At 36.9% G+C, this 23,361-nt stretch overlaps 5 protein-coding genes and 1 pseudogene across 5 annotated transcripts; 5 read left to right on the top strand and 1 right to left on the bottom strand.

Annotated features, from left to right (window-relative positions):
* The first annotated feature begins 276 nt into the window (after positions 1-276).
* Positions 277-1,700, top strand: LOC114755082 (thioredoxin-like protein Clot). The gene is made up of 2 exons (XM_028943949.1): positions 277-473; positions 1,245-1,700. Exons 1-2 carry the CDS (start codon positions 329-331, stop codon positions 1,490-1,492), a joined length of 393 nt encoding a protein of 130 aa, XP_028799782.1. The 5' UTR covers positions 277-328; the 3' UTR covers positions 1,493-1,700.
* A 3,609-nt stretch (positions 1,701-5,309) lies between these two features.
* LOC114755083 (thioredoxin-like protein Clot) lies at positions 5,310-6,528 on the top strand. The gene is made up of 2 exons (XM_028943950.1): positions 5,310-5,510; positions 6,278-6,528. Exons 1-2 carry the CDS (start codon positions 5,366-5,368, stop codon positions 6,523-6,525), a joined length of 393 nt encoding a protein of 130 aa, XP_028799783.1. The 5' UTR covers positions 5,310-5,365; the 3' UTR covers positions 6,526-6,528.
* A 2,200-nt stretch (positions 6,529-8,728) lies between these two features.
* LOC114755072 (thioredoxin-like protein Clot) lies at positions 8,729-10,046 on the top strand. The gene is made up of 2 exons (XM_028943940.1): positions 8,729-8,975; positions 9,787-10,046. The coding sequence occupies exons 1-2, from the start codon at positions 8,831-8,833 to the stop codon at positions 10,032-10,034; spliced, it is 393 nt and encodes a 130-aa protein (XP_028799773.1). The 5' UTR covers positions 8,729-8,830; the 3' UTR covers positions 10,035-10,046.
* Positions 10,047-12,127: 2,081 nt separating this feature from the next.
* Positions 12,128-14,496, top strand: LOC114755075 (FT-interacting protein 3-like; annotated as a pseudogene).
* A 1,073-nt stretch (positions 14,497-15,569) lies between these two features.
* On the top strand, positions 15,570-17,683 carry LOC114755078 (60S ribosomal protein L6). Its single transcript, XM_028943945.1, has 4 exons — positions 15,570-15,895; positions 16,509-16,615; positions 17,028-17,209; positions 17,335-17,683. The coding sequence occupies exons 1-4, from the start codon at positions 15,639-15,641 to the stop codon at positions 17,488-17,490; spliced, it is 702 nt and encodes a 233-aa protein (XP_028799778.1). The 5' UTR covers positions 15,570-15,638; the 3' UTR covers positions 17,491-17,683.
* LOC114755076 (FT-interacting protein 1-like) lies at positions 17,638-21,197 on the bottom strand. Its single transcript, XM_028943943.1, has one exon. It carries the CDS (start codon positions 21,152-21,154, stop codon positions 17,999-18,001), a length of 3,156 nt encoding a protein of 1,051 aa, XP_028799776.1. The 5' UTR covers positions 21,155-21,197; the 3' UTR covers positions 17,638-17,998.
* Positions 21,198-23,361: the final 2,164 nt, after the last annotated feature.

The raw sequence follows: 23,361 nt of genomic DNA on the forward strand, positions 1-23,361 counted from the left end.
CTAAAATTAGCGCCCCCAGCTTTTTTGTGTTTTTACGGTTATATATTGGACAAGCAACAATATCTACTAGATTTTTATCCAGCGGCTGAGAAGTTTTCATTGTCAAAATAATACTTGACTCGTCACATTAAAGTTGTGTGGCCTTTTAGGATTTTAAAAATACTTTTTTAAATTTGGAACCAACATCAAACTGAACCCGGTAATCTCATGATGATCCGACCCGTTTCCAATCCAAGAGAATCCTCGCATATGATGGCGTGCAATTTATCCCCGGCTCCGCCAGAAAGGTTCCCTCTTCTTGGCTGTGGAGTCGCAGATAATTGGAAAAATGCCGCTGAAGCTCTTTGATGCCACGGTTTCGAGCTTCGATGGAGTCTTCGAGCAGTTTCGATCAGAGGCGCCGAAGAACAAGGCCAATCTAATCGTCTTCCTGGCCGACAAAGACCCTGCTACCTCTCTCAGCTGGTGCCCTGGTATTGTTGTGGTTCTTGAACTGCTTTCGAATCTCCATAGATCATGCTTGCTTCTCTGTGTTATCTTTTCCCAATTTTAAGTTTTTCGTAGATGCTGACCCGTTATTCTCAGATATGGTGAATTTTTTGAGGAAATGTGAAATTCTGCAAGATTGTATTCATAATATACCTGTTTGTTTGGAGCATTAGGGTTGGGTAGCCTAAATGAAAAACTTTTGAGGGATAATTCGGTTAGCACTTTGAGATTTTCGCATCGGTAAACAAAAGACTGGGCGAGAATTGTGAAATATTTCTTACTGTGGGAAAGCTCCACTTAGAGAGGTGAAACTCTTCATTAAATTACCCAACCTTCATCACCATTCAAACCAAAACGTGGGAAGAGCTTGTTGGAGAATTGAAGTTTGAAGAAGAGGGTAGTAAGATTGGCTATTGTACTACTATGTTTCTGATCTTTGGTCTGCAGACCTGGCTGATTCGTAATTTTCTTTCTGCGTTGGTGAATATTCAAAAACTTTCAGTCACGAAAGAAAAGGAGAGTGAATCATGGTTGATAAGAGAAGAACTAGTGATTGAAATTGAAGTTTTCAAATTGGAGTATGAAATTGAAATGTAGTAATGGCGTGAGAACCCATCTTAACCCATCCACTGCATTTCTTGTCACTTGCAATGGCCCAACAATAGTTTGAGTTATTGTCCATATCCTAAACTAGTTAGAACTCATTTAGTAAACCAAAATGACTTGTTTCTGTTCGGCTCTTTTTTTGTTTATAGACTGTGTGAGGGCAGAGCCTGTGATCTACAAAAAGCTGGAAGCTGCATCGGATGATATTGCGCTATTGAGGGCTTATGTAGGAGACAGACCAACATGGAGGAACCCTCAGCATCCATGGAGGGTGGACTCAAGGTTCAAGCTCACTGGGGTGCCGACGTTGGTCCGTTGGGAGAATGACACAATCAAAGGTCGTCTGGAGGACAATGAAGCCCACATTGAACACAAGATCGAAGCTCTTGTTGCCTGAAATGATTGCTGATGTAGCTTGCTTCAGTATGTGAGAGCTACTAGTTGTGTTAGCTTTGTCTGCAGATCATAGAATAAGATGTTGAGTACTGGTGAGTGAACCCCCAACATCCGAGTAGCTTCATATGAATATGAGGATAGGATATGTTGGGATGCAATGTGAAATTCACTATTGGGTTTATTAGATGATAATTATTATCTTGAGTAAATTATATGTCCTTCTCATATTTTAAAAATGTGCATTCATTTTTTTTTTTTGGGTTTTACAAGAGATTTTGAGCCATTATCATTGCCACTTGAGTTAATTGTGGTAAAACATACATTCACTTTTTTTAAGGAAAAAAGATATACTCACATTTCAGTCTAATTTCAAGTATGTATGAAAATAAAACAAAAATCAATGGTTAATTTGAGCGCATAATATAACAGTTTCATGGGGAAGAACTATATAACGTAGATAGCTAAATTGCAGGTAAGGACATTAAGGGACATTAACTAGGACGGAATGATGAATAAATAAGATGGGATGCCCTCAAAAGGAAAAAGCTTTCAAAAAAGTTGTCACTGTCTTTATCAGGATTCCTCGACCAGAGAAGGCATATAAAATAACTGAGCATCAAAGCATAGAAGCCAATGCATGAGCATATGCCCTTAGAGCTATCAGGAATATTAAAAAAACCACAAGCTCAACACTTCGGTTTCTTGGGTGCTATGAACAAAGAGGCAAGGACAAAAATGACTCTTACTAACAGAAGCAATCACTAAAACTTTTTTTCCCCCCTTTTGCCTCCTACTAAAACTGGTTTAGCTCATGTGAGGTGTCATTAATTTTAATTAATTTAACTGATATTGTTAGTATTTTGGACCATGTAGAAGGTTTGGACAGGACATAATGTCCCTCTAGGGACATCGGATGAAATCCACACGAGATGCATATATGGCAGCTACAAGCGAGAAGGCTGAGAATGGACAGGAACGTAAGAAACAACAATGGGAGCTTCAGATTTCTGAATCTCTCTGTGTCTCAGCGTTAAAGAACCTGCTTTTAAAATTTAAATTCGTGACCTCTTGTTAAGGCTCCCTCACATGGAATCTAATAAGCGACATCCTTATCCTCACAAAGAAGAAACTGTTTTTAACATCTAAATTCGTAACCCCTTGTTTCAGCAAGCTTACAGTTGTTCTGAGACTCACCCTCTATTGCATGCAATCACAAATATATATGATACAAAAATAGTCAATTTTTATGTGTTTTTCCCCCTTTACTAATCCAAATACGAGGTGGGGAAAAGATTTTTTTGGCCAAATAAAAAATATATTTTTTAATTTTTCTCTTTCTATCCTTTGTTTTTGCCCTCATTCAAATAAAGTATTCATCCAGTTTTTAATATACGACCTAATTATTAAGTTGATTTTAATCTTAAATATAAGACATATTTTTTCATATTTATTAATTTTTTCTAAATTACTTCTATTGATACTATCCCAATCATAATTAAGGAGAAAATAGAGGGAGGATATTAAAAAAGATGATCATGATATTTTAAAAAAAACATGTTATACTTCTTATAATTAATTAATTTATCTAATTTTTTTAATTTAATTAAATTAATTAAATAGATCTTAGAAATAATATTAGTTTAAAATCGTAAAAGTCAACACGGGGGGCCAACCTGCCCGGAGCTTCCACGTGCACCTTTTTTAACTCCGTCGGTTGTTTTCAATTTTCATTGTTCGCTGAGGACATCCACTCTCATGAATTCGTTGGAGATAGGCGCAAGGGTGGGAGTCGAGGATGCCGTAAATCTGGGGAAGAAGACAAGGAGAGGGTTCAAGTGAAAGGGCAGAGAAGGGGCAGGTTGCCACTAACCCAAACATTGTCGTTTCAACGGTGAGCACCCGAAAATGCGACGAGGGATGAATGGAGGGTGAAAACAAGACACAGGTTAATGCTTTGCCATTTTTTCCCCAAAAAAAAAAAAAATCCAGCACCCCAGAATACTTTTTTCAGTGTGATCTAATATTCTAAATTAATTGCAATATTTTAAAATATTTTCTCAATAATACTCAATATGTGATAGTTAACACCTTGAGATATTTTCTATTTCTCCGGTCTTAAATATAAAACCTATATACACACCACAACAAAAATCTTATATTTAAAATTAAAAGAGTAGTTAATTTTGAGCATAAGAGAAAAGCAGAAGCCGCGTTTAAAATCATAATCAGTGTTAATTTTCATATCCTACCCTTTTTAAATTACGATCTACTCGTCACTCGATATGAACTTAAAAAAAGAATTTTAAAAAATACCGTATAGTAAGCTTATATACACTTTTTGGTTCTAGCTCATCTTAATTTCAATTTTACTAGTATTAATTTATTAATAATTAAGATAATATTGAAGTCAAAATGCTGCTGTGTTTTTTCGCTCGGTTTTTTCGCCGGAGAAAGTGCTGATGTGTTTAGATCCCCTACTGCGAATGTGTAAAAGTTCTCTCCTCAAGTTTATGGACGACTCATCCAATCATCTATCAATCCTTTTGTATTGATTCTTAATGCTAGTCCGTTACTTAATATAAAATCTTATTTAATTTTTATTTTGATTCTAAATATAAGATCTCAATTCATTTTTTTCATATTTATGTATTTTTTTTAAATTAGTCTTTCTAACAATAGTAATTCTAGCTAATACATTTTATTATAAGAATATTTTAACAAAAACAACACCTATTTAATTCAAATAACTAACTTAACTTATTCTTTAATTTTCTCAATTAGTTAACTGGTTCTTATAATTAGAATCAAAGGTATTATAAAAATTAGGTGGGATTTGCTTTAAACATAAGATCTCAATCTGTTTTAGTTTTCATTTTTTTAATTGTAAGGGTTTCATACCAAGAAATAATTCGAATCATTCAATGTATATGATTGAAAAGGATGATTTATGATTAAATATGATGGTTTAGAAAGACCAATACAAACTTATAACAAATAACCAACTTAACTAATTTTCTTATCTTCTTAGATTAGTTATCTAACTCTTATATTAATGATTGATATTATGATTAAGGGCTTGTTTGGGATAGCAATGAAAATACTTATAAGCATATTTCATATCAGTTGAGATAAAACTCCTCTCACGTATTTATCTTGTATTTCGTAAATTATAATTAAAAAATTATTTGTAAACTATTTCATAATTGTGGTTTTTTTTAACCAGCAAAAATTGTGGTATATTACTATCACATCAGATGAAGGTATCACATGAATCACATTTAATTGGAGCGGACCCTCGCATTATTGACGTGATTTTTATATTGATAAGAAATAATATCAACCAGACTTTTATTTATCAAGGACCTTCTATGTCATTCAACTACCAGTCTGTTGGTATTTCTGGCAAAAAAAAAAATAAGTTTGTTGGTAAAATAATCATTGGTTCATGATTTAGAGTTGTGTGGCCCTAATAATTTTTAAAAAATAATTTTTATTAATACCATAATTATTAATATTATTTTTAATTCTTAAAATTTAACCTTATTTTAGTTTTGATTTGTAAGTTAGAGGTAAAATTTCACTGACCAAAACGAAAATGAAGTTAAATCTAAAAGACCAAAATTCTTAATTTCAAATTTTAGAAACTAAAATATAAAATAAAAAATTAAATTAAATTTTAGAAGCAAAGATAACATTAACTTCTACAAAGAAAAATTGGAAAAGGAATCAAACTGAGCCCCGGTAATCTCATGATGATCCGACCCGTTTTCCAATCCAAGAGAATCCTTGCATATAATGGCGCGTAAATGATCCTCGTCCCCGCCAGAAAGGTTCCCTATTCCTGGTTGTGAAGTTGCGGAAGACAATAGGAAAAATGCCGCTGAAGCTCTTTGATGCCACGGTTTCGAGCTTCGATGGAGTCTTCGAGCAGTTTCGATCAGAGGCGCCGAAGAACAAGGCCAATCTAATCGTCTTCCTGGCCGACAAAGACCCTGCTACCTCTCTCAGCTGGTGCCCTGGTATTGTTGTGGTTCTTGAACTGCTTTCGAATCTCCGTAGATCATGCTTGCTTCTCTGTGTTATCTTTTCCCATTTTTCAGTTTTCCGTGGAAGCTTGCCCCTAGTTCCCAGATATGGCGACTTTTTGGGGGACTTCTGGAATTCTGCAAGATTATATTCATATTGTACCTGTTTGTTTGGAGCAGTAGGGCACATTTAATGAAATGTTTTCGGTAGCCTATCTGAAAGCTGTTGAGGGATAATTCGATGAGAACTTTTAGATTTCTTATTAGTAAACAAAAAACTGGGCGCGAATTGTGAAATACATCTTACTGTGGGAAAGCTCCACAGAGGTGAAATTACCCAACCTTCATTAAATAGTGGGAAGCGCTTGTTGGCGAATTGAGGTTTGAAGAAGAGGGTGGTAAGACTGGCTATTATACTACTATGTTTCTGATCTTTGCTCTGCAGACCTGGCTGATTCATAATTTTCTTTCTACGTTGGTGGATATTCACAAACTTTTAGTCATGAAAGAAAAGGAGAGTGAATCATGGGTGAGAAGAGAAGAACTAGTAATTGAAATTGAAGTTTTCAAATTGAAGTATGAAATTGAAATGTAGGAGTGGCTTGAGAACCCATCCACTGCATTACTCGTCACCTGCAATCACCCAACAATAGTTTTGAGTTATTGTCCCTATCCTCACAAACCAGTCCTAAACTAGTTAGAACTCTTTTAACGAAACCCAAAAATGACTTGTTTCTGTTTGGCTCTTTTTTCGTTCACAGACTGTGTGACGGCTGAGCCTGTGATCTACAAAAAGCTGGAAGCTGCAACAGATGATATTGCACTGTTGAGGGCTTATGTAGGAGACAGACCAACATGGAGTAACCCTCAGCATCCATGGAGGGTGGACTCAAGGTTCAAGATCGCTGACGTGCCGACTTTGATCCGTTGGGAGAATGACACAATCAAAGGTCGTCTGGAGGACAATGAAGCCCACATTGAAGACAAGATTGAAGCTCTTCTTGCCTGAAATGATCGCAAGGGTAGCTCGATTCAGTATGTAAGAACTACTAGTTGTGGCGCTATCTTCCCAGCAATTCATCCGTCCTATTATCCTACGTCTAGAGCTTCGCCTGCAGATCATAGAATAAAAATAAGATGTTAAATGCTAGTGAATGAACCCCCTGCATCCTTGTAGCTTCGTCTAAGAAGGACGTGTACTAAGACACAGCTTGACATGAGTATATGATATGTTCAGATGCATTGTGAAGTCTTCCCTTGGATTTACTGGATGATAATTAATATTTTGAGTAAATTATATCTTTTGTATAATTTAAAATATGCATTGATTTATTTCTTTGTCTTGGGTTTTACAAGAGATTTTGAGCCATTATCCTTGCCACTTGAGTTGGTTCTAGGTGGGAAAACATACACATACTTTTTTAAGGAAAATGGTTATACTCATACTTTAGTCTAATTTCAAGTATTAAGAAAAATACAAATTAATAGTTAATTTGAATGCATAATATGAAAATTTCATGAGGAAGAAATTTATACCGTTGATAACTAAATTGCGGGTAGAATAGATTTAATCATAAATATAAGATTTTAATTTACTTTATCTTTTTAATTTATAATTGTTTTTTAAAATATTCCTATTGATTATATAGTGTTTTTATTAGAAGGTAATTTTAATACACATAATTAAAGAGGTTAGTTAGAAAAGTTAATATATATTTGTTACAAATAATTAACTTAACTAATTTTTGTAATATCTTTAAATTAGATATTTAATTTTTATATTAAGAATGAGAAGTAGTGCTTCACACGAGGTTAATTCAAATGAGCTCGTACAACTAATATTCTCGAATGAAGAAAGAAACTTGACTATATGAACAGAGAGGCAAGGACAAAAACGACTATTAACAAAAGCAATCAAACTTTCGTTGTTCTTTTTTTTTTTTTGCATCCACTACAACTGGTTTAGCTCATGTGACGCGTCATTAGTTTTAATTAATTTAATTGATATTATTAGTATTTTGGACCACGTACGTATAAGGTTTGGACAAGACATAATGCCCCTCCAGGGACATCCAATGAAATTAACTCAAGAAACATGCGCGCACACATATATAGCAGCTACAGGCGAGAAGGCTGAGAATGAACAGGGAAGTAAGAAACATCAATGGAGGCTTCATATTTCCGAGCCTCTGTGTTCTCAGCGTTAAAGAACCCGCTTCCACTGCATGCCCCTTATTGGTTTCATCTTCTTCGATGAAAAGAAGATGAAGCTGTTAGGCTCGAAGTAGCAGAACATGGTGGCTGACATAGAGGACACTCTCTTACCTCTTAATTATCTCTAAAGCTATTAATTAAACACAATGCAAGAGGAACGATTCTTACATTTGGTACAGAGCATTAAAAACAAGGAATAAAGATTGAGATTAAGATTAAAAAAAAATTAAAAATGTTTAGTACGAATAATTTCTTATTATATGGGATTAGACAATCTCATATAAGTGAGATTGGAAAATATCACATTCTTCTATGGTATTCTCTAATCCCACGTATATGGATTTGTCTAATTCGTTGTTGCTCATACTAGACACTTTTTAAATATATTTTTTCAATCACAATCACAATTCTTACCCTCGGTTTCAATACTCCGCATCAAACGATACCGATGCGTCTGACTTAGGAAGAAAAAGACCCGGAATGTAGTTTTTTCTTGTGAGTAGTCTGTTTCTTAGTTCCTAGAGGGAAGGTAGGTGCCTCTTTCCTTTGTACTAATATCCATATCTTTTAAGTGAGAGCGCGAAGGTCATTCCAATTGTTATCATTGTGTTTACACACTGATAATAAGATTTCTTAACATGTTTTCTTCTTAACGTGTTTTCTGTTTTTAGTTGTTTCCCCCCCAAGTTAGATCATGAATCTTGTGGATCTTTGCTCCAAAACATCTTGAAATGGTGAGAAGTACTTCAGAGTCTCTCGCTACGTCTTTGAGCTGTGAGATTTCTATATATTTGAATATGTTATTAGAATCTGGCAATTGGCTAAGTTACGGGTCAGAGTTAGCTTTACTCCCGTCTTGGAAAGGGGCTGCATAAACATGTTGGCCCTGATTTCCATTAAAATATATTTTCGAAGATGAACTTGGACACACCCAACTCATACGCATTGAGTGGTTCATTATATTATTCAAAATGAGTTTGGTGGCATAATGCTGCGCCCAAGCTGCCCGAATCTTGCATATATAATGGCGACCGAATTATCGTTGTCGCCGCCAGAAAGTTATCCTACTCTTGGTTGCAGAGTCGCAGATAAGCGGGAAAATGCCGCTGAAGATTTCCGATGCCACGATTGCAAGCTTCGCTGAAGTCTTCGAGGAGTTTCGTTCAGATGCGCCGAAGAACAAGCTCAATCTAATCCTCTTCCTGGTCGACAAAGACCCTGCTACCTCCCTTAGCATTTGCCCTGGTATTATTGTGGTTCTTGAACTGCTTTCGAATCTCCGTAGATCATACATGTTTCTCTGTGTTATCGTTTCCCATTTTGTTGAGTTTTTTTGTAGAAGTTCACCCGTTATTCTCAGATCTGGTGAATTTTCTGGAAGAAATATGGAATTCTGCGTTATTGTAGTGATAGTGTATCTGTTTGTTTAGAGCATTACGGCGCGCATTTAATGAAATGTTTTGAGTAGCCTAACTCATCTTTTGATGAACAATTCAATGACCACTTTGAGATTTTCGTATCCGTAAACAAAAATCTGAAGCGAGAATTGTGAAATATATCTTATTGTGGGAAAACTCCACTTAGAGAGGTGAAACTCTTCATGAAGTTACCCAACCTGGGAAGAGATTGGTGGAGAATTGAGGTTCGAAGGAGATGGTAGCAGGACCGGCTGTTGTACTATTATGTTTCTGATCATTGGTCTGCAGACCTAGCTGGTTCATAATTGTCTTCCTTCGTTGGCGAAGATTTATAAACTTTTACTCATAGAAGAAAATGAGAATGGATTGTGTGTGATAACTGATAAAGGAAAAACTAGTAATTGAAACTGAAGTTTTGAAATTCGAGTGTGGAATTGAAAAGTAAATCAGTGGCTTGAGAATCCATCTCAACCCACCCCCTTCATTACCTGTTACCTGCAATCATCCAAAAATAGTTTTTAGTTATTGTCTGATTTGTCTCCATCCTCCCAAACCAGTCCTAAACTAGTTAGAACTCATTTAGCAAAACCCAAAAATGACTTGTTTCTGTTTGGCTCTTTTTTTGTTTTGGTTCACAGACTGCTCCAGGGCTGAGCCTGTGATCTACAAAAAGCTGGAATCTGCATCGGATGATATTGCACTGTTGAGGACTTATGTAGGAGACATACCAGCATGGAAGAACCCTCAGAATCCATGGAGGGAGGATTCAAGGTTCAAGCTCACATCCGTACCGACATTGATCCGTTGGGAGAAAGACACAATCAAAGGTCGTCTGGAGGACAATGAAGCCTACATTGAAGACAAGATTGAAGCTCTTGTTGCCTGAAATGATTGCTGGTGTAGCTCACTTCAGAATGAAGATCCACTATTTATGGCGTTTTATCTTCCCAGCAATTCATCCATGGAAAAAGCTTTCAAAAAGTTTGTCACTTTCTTTATCTGGCTTGCTTCCACCAGAGAAGGCATGTAATAATAATTTAGCATCAAAACAAAGAAAGAAGCCAACGTATGAGCATATATGCAAAGTGAGATGCTACGATGTCAAAAACATCGGCCTTTAACTATGTTTTTGTTTTTTTGGTGTGACTCTGTGACATTCGCAACAACCACCAAGTTGTTTTCGCCCTGTGGGGGGGGGGGGGGGAAGGTACTTGAGTAATTTTTTTCAGAGCTCACCAACATTACAAAGGACATGAAGAACATTGGTATAGTTTACAGTCCAGACTTCATAAGAGGTTAATTTAATTTAAATGAGCTCTGACAACTAATATGCCGAATGTAGAAAGAAGATTAACAAGAAAATTAAGTATACAAACTATAGGCAAGGAAGAAAATGATTATTAAGAAAAGCAATCACTAAAACTGTTTTTTTCCCTCTCTTTCTCTTCACACTGAAACTGATTTAGCTCATGAGACATGTCATTAGTTTCAATTAATTTAATTGATAATGTTACTATATTTGAACAAGTAGAAAGTTTGGAGTTTGGACAAAACATAATGTCCCTCCAGGGACATCCGGTGAAATTAACGTAAGATAAATTCTTGGTACAAAATCGACAATAATCTCTGCTTTTAACTTAATTAGGAGAAGCGTTACCACACTTACTTTATCTCAATCCAATCATGATGCATACCAGCGCATGCTTGTCAGTTATTATATATCCAAAAAGCAGAATAATCCCTCATAAAAGCTTATGATCATATCGGTTATTAAACATTGATGTTCGTCTTAAAATTTAAAATTCTCTCGTCTCATCTCCTAGGTTGATTTTCTCTCAACCCAAACATGGCATTAATTTTCAAGTCATGAAATTCATCATCGTTCATACAACACAAAACCCAAGAAAAAATCAGTTAACCAAAATGAAGTTTTCATTTCATGCGCATTTACGACGACAGTTACGTCTGAGAAATTTTAAAGGCAAACGGTAAAGGAGACGCGGGCCACAGAAGTTAACTTCTCGTATCATCCTCTCTCTCTCTCTCTCTCTCTCTGTTACCTGTTATGATACACACAGAAGAACCCTCCTCAATTTTCCACATTGATTGCCACAAGGAATGGATTTTTAATTGAAGATCATGTGCAGACCCAATACTTATTTCCCATTGAAATAGGCATTAAAGAAAATCTCTGTCTCAAGTGCTCTCTTAAGGTTGCTCTGTTTCCCCTGTTTCAGGCTTCTTCTTACTATTCACATTGCGTCTATCGCGTCTCGTCCCTCAGGTTGAACCCCTCTTCTAGAAATCTTTCACGTAGTGACTAATGCTGCTATTTTTTTTTTTTTTTAAATTTCTACTCTGTTGTCCATGAAATTTCACGAAATGAAATGAAGCTATTGCCTGAGTTTTCATCTCTGTCTGTAAACCTTGAAGCTTAGTGATGATTGGAATGGGATAATCTCCAGATACGTGCATGTATTGTAGCCACTTCAAAATTTGCATGAACCCTGCTTTCACAGTTACTATAATTATAATGAATTTTGCACATCTAATTAGTTGGTTTTTGTTGCATTACAGAGATAATGAATCATATTTTACAGGGACAAAAAGGAAGAAAAATAAAAGAAAAGACAATAAACTTCGTCATGTGAATTTTGTTTCGAGTATCTGTAGTTATCATACATGGTTATTTATGTTATTTCTCCTCGATTGATATGTTTACTTTTTGCTGATTTTAGTCAAACACTTGATCTCTCCTTATTTGCTGTTTGAGGGGATTAAGAGAATGTCAGTATTTGACTTATTATAATGGCTTATTTCAATATCTGTGATTTGTTAGAAGTATGCTTCAACATGTTGAATGTTGAAATATTATGTCCCGATGAATCTCTTATTCATGTCTATGATATGCCAGAACGTTTTTGGAACAATCTAAGAGAATATCTATTACATTTTCAGCCTATTATTGCAGTACAAACAATGGCTAATCAAAATCAAAAGAAGCCACATGAGGATTACTCCCTTAAAGAAACAACCCCAAACATTGCTGCCGGAAGGGTCATGAGTGGAGACAGGCTTCCCACTGCCTTTGACCTCGTAGAGCAAATGCACTTTCTCTTTGTGAGAGTGGTTAAAGCTAGAAACTTGCCAAGTGCCACTAAATCTAACACTTCCAATCCCTATGTTGAAGTGAAGCTTGGAAGTTTCATAGGAACAACTCGAATTTTTCAAAAAACTTCAAATCCAGAATGGAACCAAGTCTTTGCTTTTGCAAAAGATCGAATTCAGGAACCAGTTCTAGAAATTATGGTGAATGATAAAGTAAATGGTACCAATGAAACTCTGGGTCGAGTTTTATTCAGTGTATCTGATATTCCTATGAGAGTTCCACCAGATAGTCCATTAGCCCCACAATGGTATAGACTTGAAGATAAAAAAGGAGTGAAGCTTAAAGAAGAATTAATGCTATCTATTTGGATGGGAACTCAAGCAGATGAAGCTTTTCCCGATGCTTATCACTCAGATGTAGCAACATCCACTATCTGTGATAATATTGCTTATACTCGATCAAAAGTGTATATTTCTCCTCGGCTATGGTATTTAAGAGTGAATGTGATTCAAGCTCAGGATTTGCTAGTAACCAAAAAGAATGATAACTCAGAAATCTTCATTCAAGCTATTCTTGGGAATCTTGCTCTCAGAAGCCGTCCATTGAAGATTAGTCCTAACCCCGTTTGGAACGAGGATCTAATGTTTGTTGCAGTAGAACCTTTTGATGAGTCTTTGGTTCTGAGCTTAGAGCAGGGGAATTCGAGCTCTTGCAAGCATGAAAAATTGGGAATTTGCGTGGTTCCATTGAAGAATGTAGAGCAAAGAATAGATGCTGCACCACCTTCTAGCAAATGGTACAACCTTGAACAGCCCAAGAAGGTTCATGAGGGGTGTGAGAAAACTAATAAGGTTAATGAATGTCAACAAGAACAAAAAGAGCAAGTTAAGTTTTCAACTAAGCTTAACATGAGGGTCTCCTTGGATGGTGGGTACCATGTTCTTGATGAGGCCACACAATATAGTAGTGATCTCAGGCCAGCATCTAAGAAACTGAGCAAACCAGGGATTGGAGTTTTAGAATTGGGCATTCTAAATGCTATTGGGCTATCACCAATAAAAAGGACAACAAAACTGATGCTTATTGTGTTGCGAAGTATGGGCCCAAATGGGTTAGAACAAGGACTATAGTTGATAGTCTCTCTCCCAAGTGGAATGAGCAATATACTTGGGAAGTTTTTGATCCTTGCACAGTCATAACAATAGCAGTATTTGACAATGGCCATCTGCGAACAGAAAAGAATGGGGAAGCACCAGTGGATAAGAAAATTGGAAAGGTGAGAATTAGACTCTCAACACTTGAGACAGATAGAGTGTACACCCACTTTTACCCACTCATAAACTTGCAGCCTCAAGGAGCCATAAAAATGGGAGAAATTCAGTTGGCTGTGAGATTCTCTTGCCCATCTTTACTTAATGTTCTGCAAACCTATACACAACCTCTGCTTCCAAAAATGCATTACGTCAACCCATTATCAGTATTTCAGCTTGATAGTTTAAGAAACCAAGCTGCTGTTATTACCTCATTGAGACTAAGCAGAGCTGAACCACCTTTGAAGAGAGAGGTTGTGGAATACATGCTTGATGTGAGAGCAAACTTTTGGAGTATGAGAAAAGGAAGAGCTCAAATTCAGAGACTATTTAGCCTTCTGAGTGGTATAGTTTATGTCTGCAAACAATTACATGAGATTCGTACCTGGAAAAGCTCAGTGAAGACAATCACTGCTTACTTCATCTTCCTTTTAGTCATCTTCATCCCAGGAACAATCCTTCCCCTGATGTTTTCCTTGCTTGTCGGAATAGGAATCTGGCGATATCCAAAACGGCCGAGACTTCCGACCCATATGGATATTAAGCTGTCTCATGCTGACACAGCGACGGCTGAAGAACTAGAAGAAGAGTTTGATCCATTGCCATCGAAATTCAGCGGTGAACACCTGAGAAACAGGTATGATCGGCTGAGAGGGATTGCTGGGAGGTTGCTTGCTGTGATGGGTGATTTGGCGACTCAGGGAGAGAGGATTCAATCACTGTTGAGTTGGAGAGACCCGAGAGCGACAGCTCTGTTTATGATTTTCTGTTTGTCTGGTGGGATTCTGTGTTGGTTCTTTACTTTTAAGGTTATCTTCTTTGTTCAGGTGACTTACTTGTTGAGACCTCCGAGGTTTCGGTTTGACATACCAGCTGTGCCACAGAATTTCCTGAGGAGGATGCCTGCAAAATCTGATGGCTTGCTTTGATATTCATTTCGTTGATTCTCGTGTTCTTTTCTTTATAAAACTCATTTCATATCCTTTTCTTCTTCTCCTCCTCCTTCTTCTTCTAAGTAGATGAATAAAGAAAAGCAATATGCTTTGACTATTAAGCAATACAGAAATTCTGTTTCTTCAAAGATCATCAAGTAGCTTTTCTTTGTTTGCATTTGGGTCCAGATACTGTAAAACACACAAACAATATAACAGACATTCTTGGACCTCGTTTTGATAAGACACAAATCAAAGAGCTATACAAGAGAGTTTTCGAGGTTGTAAGAACCAAAAAAAAAAAAAACAAAATTCAATCCATAAAATGCATTTGTTCGAAATGGTAAAGCCAAGAATGGTTTGAAGCGAATGATGGTTTTAACATTCCTCACAATATGATTTTGTACTTTATGAGAAAAAATTTCTTAAACATATTTACTGCATAAAACATAAAATTACTTAAAATAAGCTAAACTAAACATACAGCAAAACCTGATAATGACAATGACCACTTCAAATTTCAAATTTCAAATTCAATTTCCAATTATGCTATGCAAATTGTGTTAATCTGGGTTATAGCATTTCGTCATTGCCTATAAAATATATTATCCTTATCTATTTTGAGAACAAAATAAAGATTCGGTTATAAAATGCCATATCTTTTATCAAAAAATAAAAATTAAGAATTATAAACTTTAAAAATATCAAATATATTAATACAAAAGGATGAAAAATATTTTTCACTTTCATCTCAGCCAAAAAAAATCAATTATTAGTAATTATTTACAAAATCTAATCTAAAATGTAATATATATATATATATATATATAAAATATTGGTCGTTTCATCCAAAATTCATTAACATATTATCAACAGTCAAGGGACCAAGAACAATTGGGCTGGGCTCAGAGTGATGAACAGTTTAGGAGTAACATATGACCCGGGAAAAATTGGGCCGGATCTAAAAATGTATGTGGTTGTGTTTCAAAAAGCCCAACCCGGTCGAGTCCGCTCGCACAAAACCCTAGCGATGCAAAGGCGATATATATCCTTGACACGACAACTAAAGCGACTCCCATTCCCGCAGTGCTGAAGGTTATTGCAGGTGGAAGAAGAAGGAAGCGGCTGAAGCAGTTGCAATGGCTCCCAAGCAGAGAACACCAAAGGTGAGCCGAAATCCCGAATTGATTAGAGGGATTGGTAAGTACTCGAGGTCGAAGATGTACCATAAGAGAGGCCTCTGGGCTATCAAGGCCAAAAATGGTGGCGTTTTCCCTCGTCACGATCCCAAGCCCAAGCCTGAAGCTCCTGTGGAGAAACCTCCCAAGTTTTACCCTGCCGAAGATGTCAAGAAGCCCTTGGTCAACAAGCACAAGCCGAAGCCTACTAAACTCAGGTGCTTTTCGCACCCCTTGTATTATCTCTTAGGATCATTGATTTGTCTGTGTTTGATTGTGGCGGTGGTTTCGATATTTTGGTTTGATTTGATATCCTTTGTGTTATTGCTTTTGTCAAAAAAATATTAATGTGAGAAATGTGGGTTTCTAAGTGGTGTTTTTCTCTTGATTTGGGATATATAGGCTGTGGATTAGGATTATCCATGTCAGTTGTGGATGATTAATATTGAGATGAAGGCTAAAATTCGGCCCCTTTTTCCTCCTTTCATATTCTATGTGGATTTGTTTTCTATGGTTGTTATTGTGATTGTTGTTGTTTATTTAGAGCTTAGGAAATGTAATGGCAGGTGAGTAATATTGAATGTGAGAGTTTTCGTATGTTGGCATATGGAGTATAGCGGGCTTTGAACGAGGCGTGTAGTGAGCTGTGGCTGATAAATGATGACATGTCCTCTTATCTGTCACTTCTTTTCCAGTATCAAAAACAATTTTATATGCTTCAATCTCTTAATTAACAAGTTCAAGTTTTTGCATTGTATGGGCTTTTTCGGCATATAGGTTTGCTGATCATGATAATGATAATATTTGTCTGCTTTTGCTTTTACTCTGTAGGGCTAGCATTACTCCCGGTACTGTGCTTATTCTTCTTGCTGGGAGATTCAAGGGAAAGAGGGTCGTTTTTCTGAAGCAGCTTCCTTCTGGGTTGCTCCTTGTTACTGGTAAATGATCTGATGCCATCTGTGAGAAGAGTCGTTGAATGATAAGCTTCTGTAGTAGCCATTGCTTCATTTTCTATGATCCTTTCGTGAGCTTGGTTTATATTTTTACACTATTCTTGTGAAATTTCTTTTGAGTTTTTCAAATGTTCTCTCTCTCTGTGTTATCTTGTATTACTAATCATTCTCAGTCACTGCCTCTTTTATATTAGTGACCATTGTGTACAAACAATGATATTTATATTGGTGTGTATTATGAGTGTGTTGAATTCAATTGAGCTTCTCTATGGTTTTGTTAATGGTAGTTTCTTTGTGCCAATCCTTGCTATTTCGCACTCTCTGGGTTGGGTACTCTTAGTTATATTCTTATGCCTGGCTATGGCCTGTTTTTAATCTTTTGCCCTTCCTGCTTCAGGCCCATTTAAGATTAATGGAGTTCCTTTGAGACGTGTTAGCCAATCATATGTGATCGGCACCTCCACAAAGGTTGATATTTCTGGAGTTAATGTCGAGAAATTTGATGACAAGTACTTTGCCAAGAAGGCTGAGAAGAAGAAGAAGAAGGGAGAAGGAGAGTTTTTTGAGGCGGAAAAAGAGGTTGGTTCATTAAATTTATTATTCTTTGTTATTGTTTTTTTAAGTTGGTCTTCTGATCTAGCTTACTACTTCATTCCACTTTATTCGTTTTTCATTGTGTTTTCTTTTATTCTTTCCAAATGCAGGAGAAAAATGTCATCCCCCAAGAGAAAAAGGATGACCAGAAAACCGTGGATTCTGCCTTATTGAAAGCCATTGAGAGCGTCCCAGACTTGAAGGCTTATTTGGGGGCAAGGTTTTCTCTCAAGGCTGGCATGAAGCCTCATGAGCTAGTCTTCTAAGAGAATACGAGTCTTAGCTTTGATTTTCCTATTTGATCTTGAAGTTTGCTCTTGTAGTTGTACTCTTTCTTTCTTGGCTATAGACTTCAAAAGGATATGATTGTCATTTTAGGTTACCTGCTGGTCCAGGATTTTCCCTCCTTTCAATTTTGCTTTTGTGAACTCTTAACTAAATCTACAAATTTGTTATATATTTCCAGTCTTGGTGAGTTTGCCGAATGGTTGTTTTCATTTGGCTGGGCACCTTTAAAAGGTGACATCACAAACGAAACGTGTGTTATGAGCTTACGGATCCGTCGAAACATAGATACCCATTTCAGGGTTTGTAATGTGACGAAACAAATTACAATAGATAATTTCGTTCGTGCTAAGTTATCACGTGGCGTCTTAAAATCTATGTATCTCACTTTCTGTAAATATGTACTTTGGAGGGTAATTATATCGATTTAGCTCACAGGGACGCGGAACTCAACATATTATGTTCAAATTACAGACAGAATTATAAACATTACAGCAAACTATCTGTCTTCGAAGGCAGCCTCTTGAAGAAATTGCTGGGAACAGAAGGTAGCTTGCTCCTAAACCTCGGGTGGCGCAAGCAATACACACCGGTGGCCATAGCCACCAATCTAAACGGTGTTGCATAGAGAACTATGGCCACAGAAAGGCTGAAGAAGATGAAGATGGTGGTTGCTCTGGGGTCTCTCCAGCTCCACAAAGACTGAATCCTCTCACCTTGTGCAGCTATGTCCCCAACCAGAGTCTGAATTCTCCCTGCAATACTTCGAAGCCTGTCATACCTCATCCTCACCACATCATTGGATCTTGAAGTTGGGAATGTATCAAACTCCTCATCAAGTTCATCTGGCTGTACAGTATCTGCACTAGATAGCTGAGGATCCATATGAGAAGGGTGTCTGGGACGGGACCTATAGTTCAATATTCCAACGAAGAATATATATAAAAACATGGTTGGAAGTATCAAGTCTGGGTGGAAGATTAGTATCAGAAACAGAACATGAACCAGAATGGATGTGATAGGGTTCTTCCACTGGCAAACATCGTTGAACCATCTTTGGATTGAGATCAATCTGGATAAGAGTGACATGATTCGAAAGAAGTTTGCTTTGCTTCTTCTTATGCTCCACAAATGAGAATCCACATCCAACATATACTCCACCACTTCCTTTCTCAAAGGGGGTTCAGCTCGGCCAAGCCTCATAGCTACTATATTCATGGCTTGGTATCTTAAATTCTCTAACTGGTTCACTGTAAATGGGTGTAAATAATGCATCTTGGGTAGCAAAGGATGGCCATAAATTTGAATCATATTGACAAGTGAGAAAGTAGTGAACCTGATTGCAAGTTCAAGCTCACCCATCTTCTTAACCCCAAGTGGATGCAAGACAAGAAGTGGGTAAGAATGGATGTGGGTCCTATTACCTTCTAGCATTGAAAGCCGAACTCTTACCTTCCCGATTTGTGAGTCAGGGGTTGAATTTCCATCTTTCAAGTGGCAATTATCAAAAACTCCCAGTGTTATCACAGTGCAAGGATCATAAACCTCCCATGTGTATTGCTCATTCCATCTAGGATTGAAAGTATTGAGAATTGTCCTCGTGCGGACCCATTTCTGGCCGTACTTAGCGACACAATAAGCATCAGTGCTGCCATGTCCATCCTTCATCTTCATTGGAAGAAGGCTTTGTGCTCCTAATACACCCACTTCAAGAATCCCAATGGGAGGCTTCCATAGCTGTCTTGATGTTGGTCTTTGATCGCTTGTGTAAAAAGCTGATTCATCTAGCACATGATATCCGCCTTCAAGACAAACTCTCATGTGAATTCTACTTGCAAACTTGAGCTCATTCCTTCTATCGCCTTCCATCAGTCTAAAACCATGTTTCTCAAGAGGAAACCAGCGAGAATGAACCGGCCTGTGGTCTAGCCGTTTGTCAAAATGCAACAATGGCAAGTTTATCTCCCCTAGAACCTCAGGGCGGACATGATCCTCCACAGTAATCACTAGGTGCTCCTCAAAAGGTTCCGCAACAACAAAAATCAAATCTTCATTCCAAAGTGGAGTGGTTGTCGGATGTGAACATATCTTGGTCCTAAGTACTTGGTTTCCAACTTGGGCTTTCACGAAAACCTCTGGCAGGCGGTTTCTGTCGCTGGGAATCACATCTTGAGCTTCGATGATGTTGACCCTAAGATACCACAGTTTTGGTGAGACATAAACCTTTGGCCTGACATTGAATATACCTTCTCCATAAACTGTGGCTGCATCTGAATGCCAGGCATCTGAAAAAGCTTCATCAGCTTGAGTTCCCATCCACACTGCAAGCATAATGTCACCCATGATTTTCCCTTCTCCTCTCCAATCCTCAAGTCTGTACCATTGAGGAGCCAATGGGCTCTCTGGTGGGACTCTGGTTGGTACCTCGTTAAGGTCGAAAACCACCCTCCCAAGATAATCATCTTTCCTCACCATTTCCTTATCCTTCACGAAAACTTCCAGCACAGAGGACTGAATCCGCTCTTTCGAGAAAGCGAAGACTTGGTCCCACTCTGGGTTCAACTTCTTCTCAACGCACTTTGTTCTTCCTCTGTAATTTCCAAGCTTCACTTCAACGTAAGCATCACGGCTTCCCGTCATGAAGCTAGGAGTAATTTCTTTTGCTTTCACAACTCGAACATACAAATAGGACATCTGCTCAACTAGATCATACGTGCTTGTGAACTTCTCACCCTTTGCACCACCACGCGTCCACCCTCTTGCTATTCCACCGTACGACCACCTCTTTCCGAGCTGTGGATTGGTGTCCTTCACTTTGAAGTCCTCATCATTTTGACGAGAATGGACTTGAGAACTCACTGGGTGAACATTTGTTAATGAAGTAACTCTCGGCCGTTTCTTTATGGAAATAACTGGCTGCTGCATAGCTTGGTGTTTGTGTAGCTGTTGAGCTGTCTCTTCCACAGGTTCTCTGCTTTCCTCCTTTGGCACATCAACCGTTTCGTCAATCCCGCTGGACTTAGCCTCTGCTTCAACTGAGGAATTTACAGCACAATCAAAGTTTACTCCCTCTTTGGCAACTTCTGGAGCATCCATGTCAGGACCTTCTGCTATTTCTTTCTCAGTGAAGCCTCTATTTTCCAGAAAATTATCAGTAGATGTAGTAGCAGCAGTGGAATCTTGTACCTGTGGTAGAGAAGATGAGATTTCTTCTACTTGTGCGGTAAATGATGGAGAAAGAGCTTTCTTGTGTTTGGATTCTGATGCAAAGTATAGTTTCAGGCCAATCTCACCCTTCACAGGTGAGAAAATCCATTTCTTTTCTAACGGGAAAACTTGATAGACTTCCTCACCTTCCTTCACAATATTGGAGCAAGGAATTCTCACCCTTCCAAGGAAGTTCCTCCCACTTATGGGCCTCCTCTCGTTGTAGACCGACACTTCGATAGTTTGGCGATTGTAAGGTTTGGTTTGATCTAAATGAAAAATCAACTTGTGATTCCAAGTGGGGTTGAGATTCTTTGGAACAGCTCTGGTTCTGCTCAACTGATTTTCAAACTCTACCTCCACAAATGGACTCGCTGATCCTTCTCCATCCTTAGGCATAAGATCGTGAGCATCAATGACCTCCACCACCAGCTTCATTTCCTTGTCTTGTTACCCTCACTGTCACAAGAAGCTAAAGCTAAATGACCTTTCACAAGTGAACCTGAACCGAAATATTATTTGAAACAAGAAAGTATGTTCAGCATAAGAAGGCAAAAGATGGCAGAAAGAACAGTTCAGTTCTCAGTTTTCACACACTGATACTGCCACTTTGGTTAAGCAAAGAATAATTTGATGGAGAAGCTGCTTGAGGAAAGCTTCACATTGGTCTAACGTAAAGCTGACCCATTCTTTTGGTACGAAATGCCTTCGGATTTTTAAAATAGGATATGAACGAGCTGTTCTAGCTCTCTGTTTACAACGTAGGAGTTGCCTCAAGACCCAAACGGGATTAGCTGAATCGAAGGGGGAAAGGAAAAAAAAGTATGGTTTTTTATTTGTATATATGTGCATGGGGATCAGTTCTTTCTTCTATGTTGAGCAATGCAAAAGTGAAGAAAAGTGAGGGAAACAGAGGTTGAAAGGCACAGTAGAAGCTTCAGAGTTTTTGAACTTAGCCAACGCTGCTTTCCCTGTGCTTTATTCCTTCCTGGGACGTTTGGTTTGTCAATATTTTAAATCGCAAGAGCTTGTGACTTATAATACCCTAAAAAGTGTTTGGTATATAAAAATTTTATTTTCTTTAGTATTTTTAAACTTAATGCTTCTTTTGTGCATTGTGCGAAGTTTTAGATGGGTTGCACTATTCATAACTTGATTGTTTGTAGCTTACTGTTAAGTCCATATTTTGTAAATTTGGGGGAAATGACCTGACTAATTAACAAATTAATTAGGAAAAAGGACCAGATTTAGAATTTACAATTTTTCTTTCACAATGTGCATTTTTTTCTGCTGATTCCGCACTTTTTCTTTCATATTCTGTAATTTAAAGGTGTTTGGATGTCATGATAAGTGTTTTTTAAAATTATTTTTTTACAAATTGAAATAAACTCCTCCACATATTTATTTTGTATATCATAAAATCACTTTTAAAATTATAGTTTAGTTTCCATCCAAACACTCTTTTAGATCTTTCCCTCCCATTATTTGTTGACCAGGTTCTTTACTCCAATTTTTCCAATTTTATATAAATATTATGATACTTAGATTTTTTTTAAGAAAGAGAGAGAATTGATTAATTTTTAGGACCAAAACATTAAAGAAAAGATAGAAAAGCAATAGGTGAAATTGAGACCAAATTATATGAGTTTGTGTGACGCAAGAATAGAGATCTTATTGAATACAAAACAATGAACACGAGCACACTTAATCGACAATTAATGACAACAATAATAGTAAAGGGCAGTTTTGTTCTAGTATTTATTAGGGGTGTTTAATTTGTCTTGTCCCAATCATCCTGTCCTGGTACTGGTGAGTTCGGGACGGGATGGAATGGGATGGGATGCAGGACGGGATTGTCCCGTCCCGTCTCGAAATTTTTTTCTTTTAAAAATTATTTATTAATAATAATTATTAGATTATTTAATTTACTTATTAATAATAATAATTATTATTATTTTTATAGTGATTTTTAGCTCTTAAGTTGTAATATTATCTCAATAAAATATTTTTTCTCAATAAAATAATTTATAAAGTCATCATATAGTGTTTCTGTTACCGTTTTTTTTTATAGTATTGTTTTTATATTATATAATTGAGTTTTTTACATAATATTTTCTTATAATGTTTTTATCTTTAGAAACCCAATAAAAATAAGCACTATAATATAAAAAAATTTTAGATAAAAAATTATAGTTTTTTTTAAAAAGGGAAGCGGGAAGTCCCAGTCTCGTCCCTGTTCTGTCCCAGTCCTGACGAGACCGGCATTGAACGAGACAGACATAGGACAAAAGCCCTGTCCTGTACCTGTTCATCGGGACGGACATGTCCCAGTCTCATCCCGTCCGTGAACACCCTTAGTATTTATGCTATAATTTTTCAAATATCAAATAAATTTTGCTTGATATATGTTGACATTTTTATTTAATGATTAAAATTTATATATATTACAGGAATTTTGATTTAAAAATTTCTACTCACTCATTTTTTTAATTTTTTTAAACAAATCATATGATATCATAACTTAATTACATTTTTCTTGCCGGAATAACATTATTACATTAACAGCCCAAAATTCTGACAAAAAGTAATTGGTTTTAATAAAACTAAAATTTTAATTTATTTTATCTTTTATATTTATTTTTTTT

This window comes from Neltuma alba, unplaced genomic scaffold (genome assembly GCF_004799145.2).
Source record: "Neltuma alba isolate B1F8T4 unplaced genomic scaffold, ASM479914v2 tig00010230_pilon, whole genome shotgun sequence".
In the NCBI taxonomy this organism is placed as follows: Eukaryota; Viridiplantae; Streptophyta; class Magnoliopsida; order Fabales; family Fabaceae; genus Neltuma; species Neltuma alba.

Bases quoted from the DNA above. Each gene is read 5' to 3' on its own strand.
- LOC114755083 (XM_028943950.1), top strand. From the start codon at position 5,366: ATGCCGCTGAAGCTCTTTGATGCCACGGTTTCGAGCTTCGATGGAGTC. The intron at 5,511-6,277 runs GTATTGTTGTGG...TTTCGTTCACAG, and splicing joins CTCTCTCAGCTGGTGCCCTG to ACTGTGTGACGGCTGAGCCT.
- LOC114755072 (XM_028943940.1), top strand. From the start codon at position 8,831: ATGCCGCTGAAGATTTCCGATGCCACGATTGCAAGCTTCGCTGAAGTC. The intron at 8,976-9,786 runs GTATTATTGTGG...TTTGGTTCACAG, and splicing joins CTCCCTTAGCATTTGCCCTG to ACTGCTCCAGGGCTGAGCCT.
- LOC114755082 (XM_028943949.1), top strand. From the start codon at position 329: ATGCCGCTGAAGCTCTTTGATGCCACGGTTTCGAGCTTCGATGGAGTC. The intron at 474-1,244 runs GTATTGTTGTGG...TTTTGTTTATAG, and splicing joins CTCTCTCAGCTGGTGCCCTG to ACTGTGTGAGGGCAGAGCCT.
- LOC114755076 (XM_028943943.1), bottom strand. From the start codon at position 21,154: ATGAAGCTGGTGGTGGAGGTCATTGATGCTCACGATCTTATGCCTAAG.
- LOC114755078 (XM_028943945.1), top strand. From the start codon at position 15,639: ATGGCTCCCAAGCAGAGAACACCAAAGGTGAGCCGAAATCCCGAATTG. The intron at 15,896-16,508 runs GTGCTTTTCGCA...TTTACTCTGTAG, and splicing joins CCGAAGCCTACTAAACTCAG to GGCTAGCATTACTCCCGGTA. The intron at 17,210-17,334 runs GTTGGTTCATTA...TTCCAAATGCAG, and splicing joins TTTTTGAGGCGGAAAAAGAG to GAGAAAAATGTCATCCCCCA.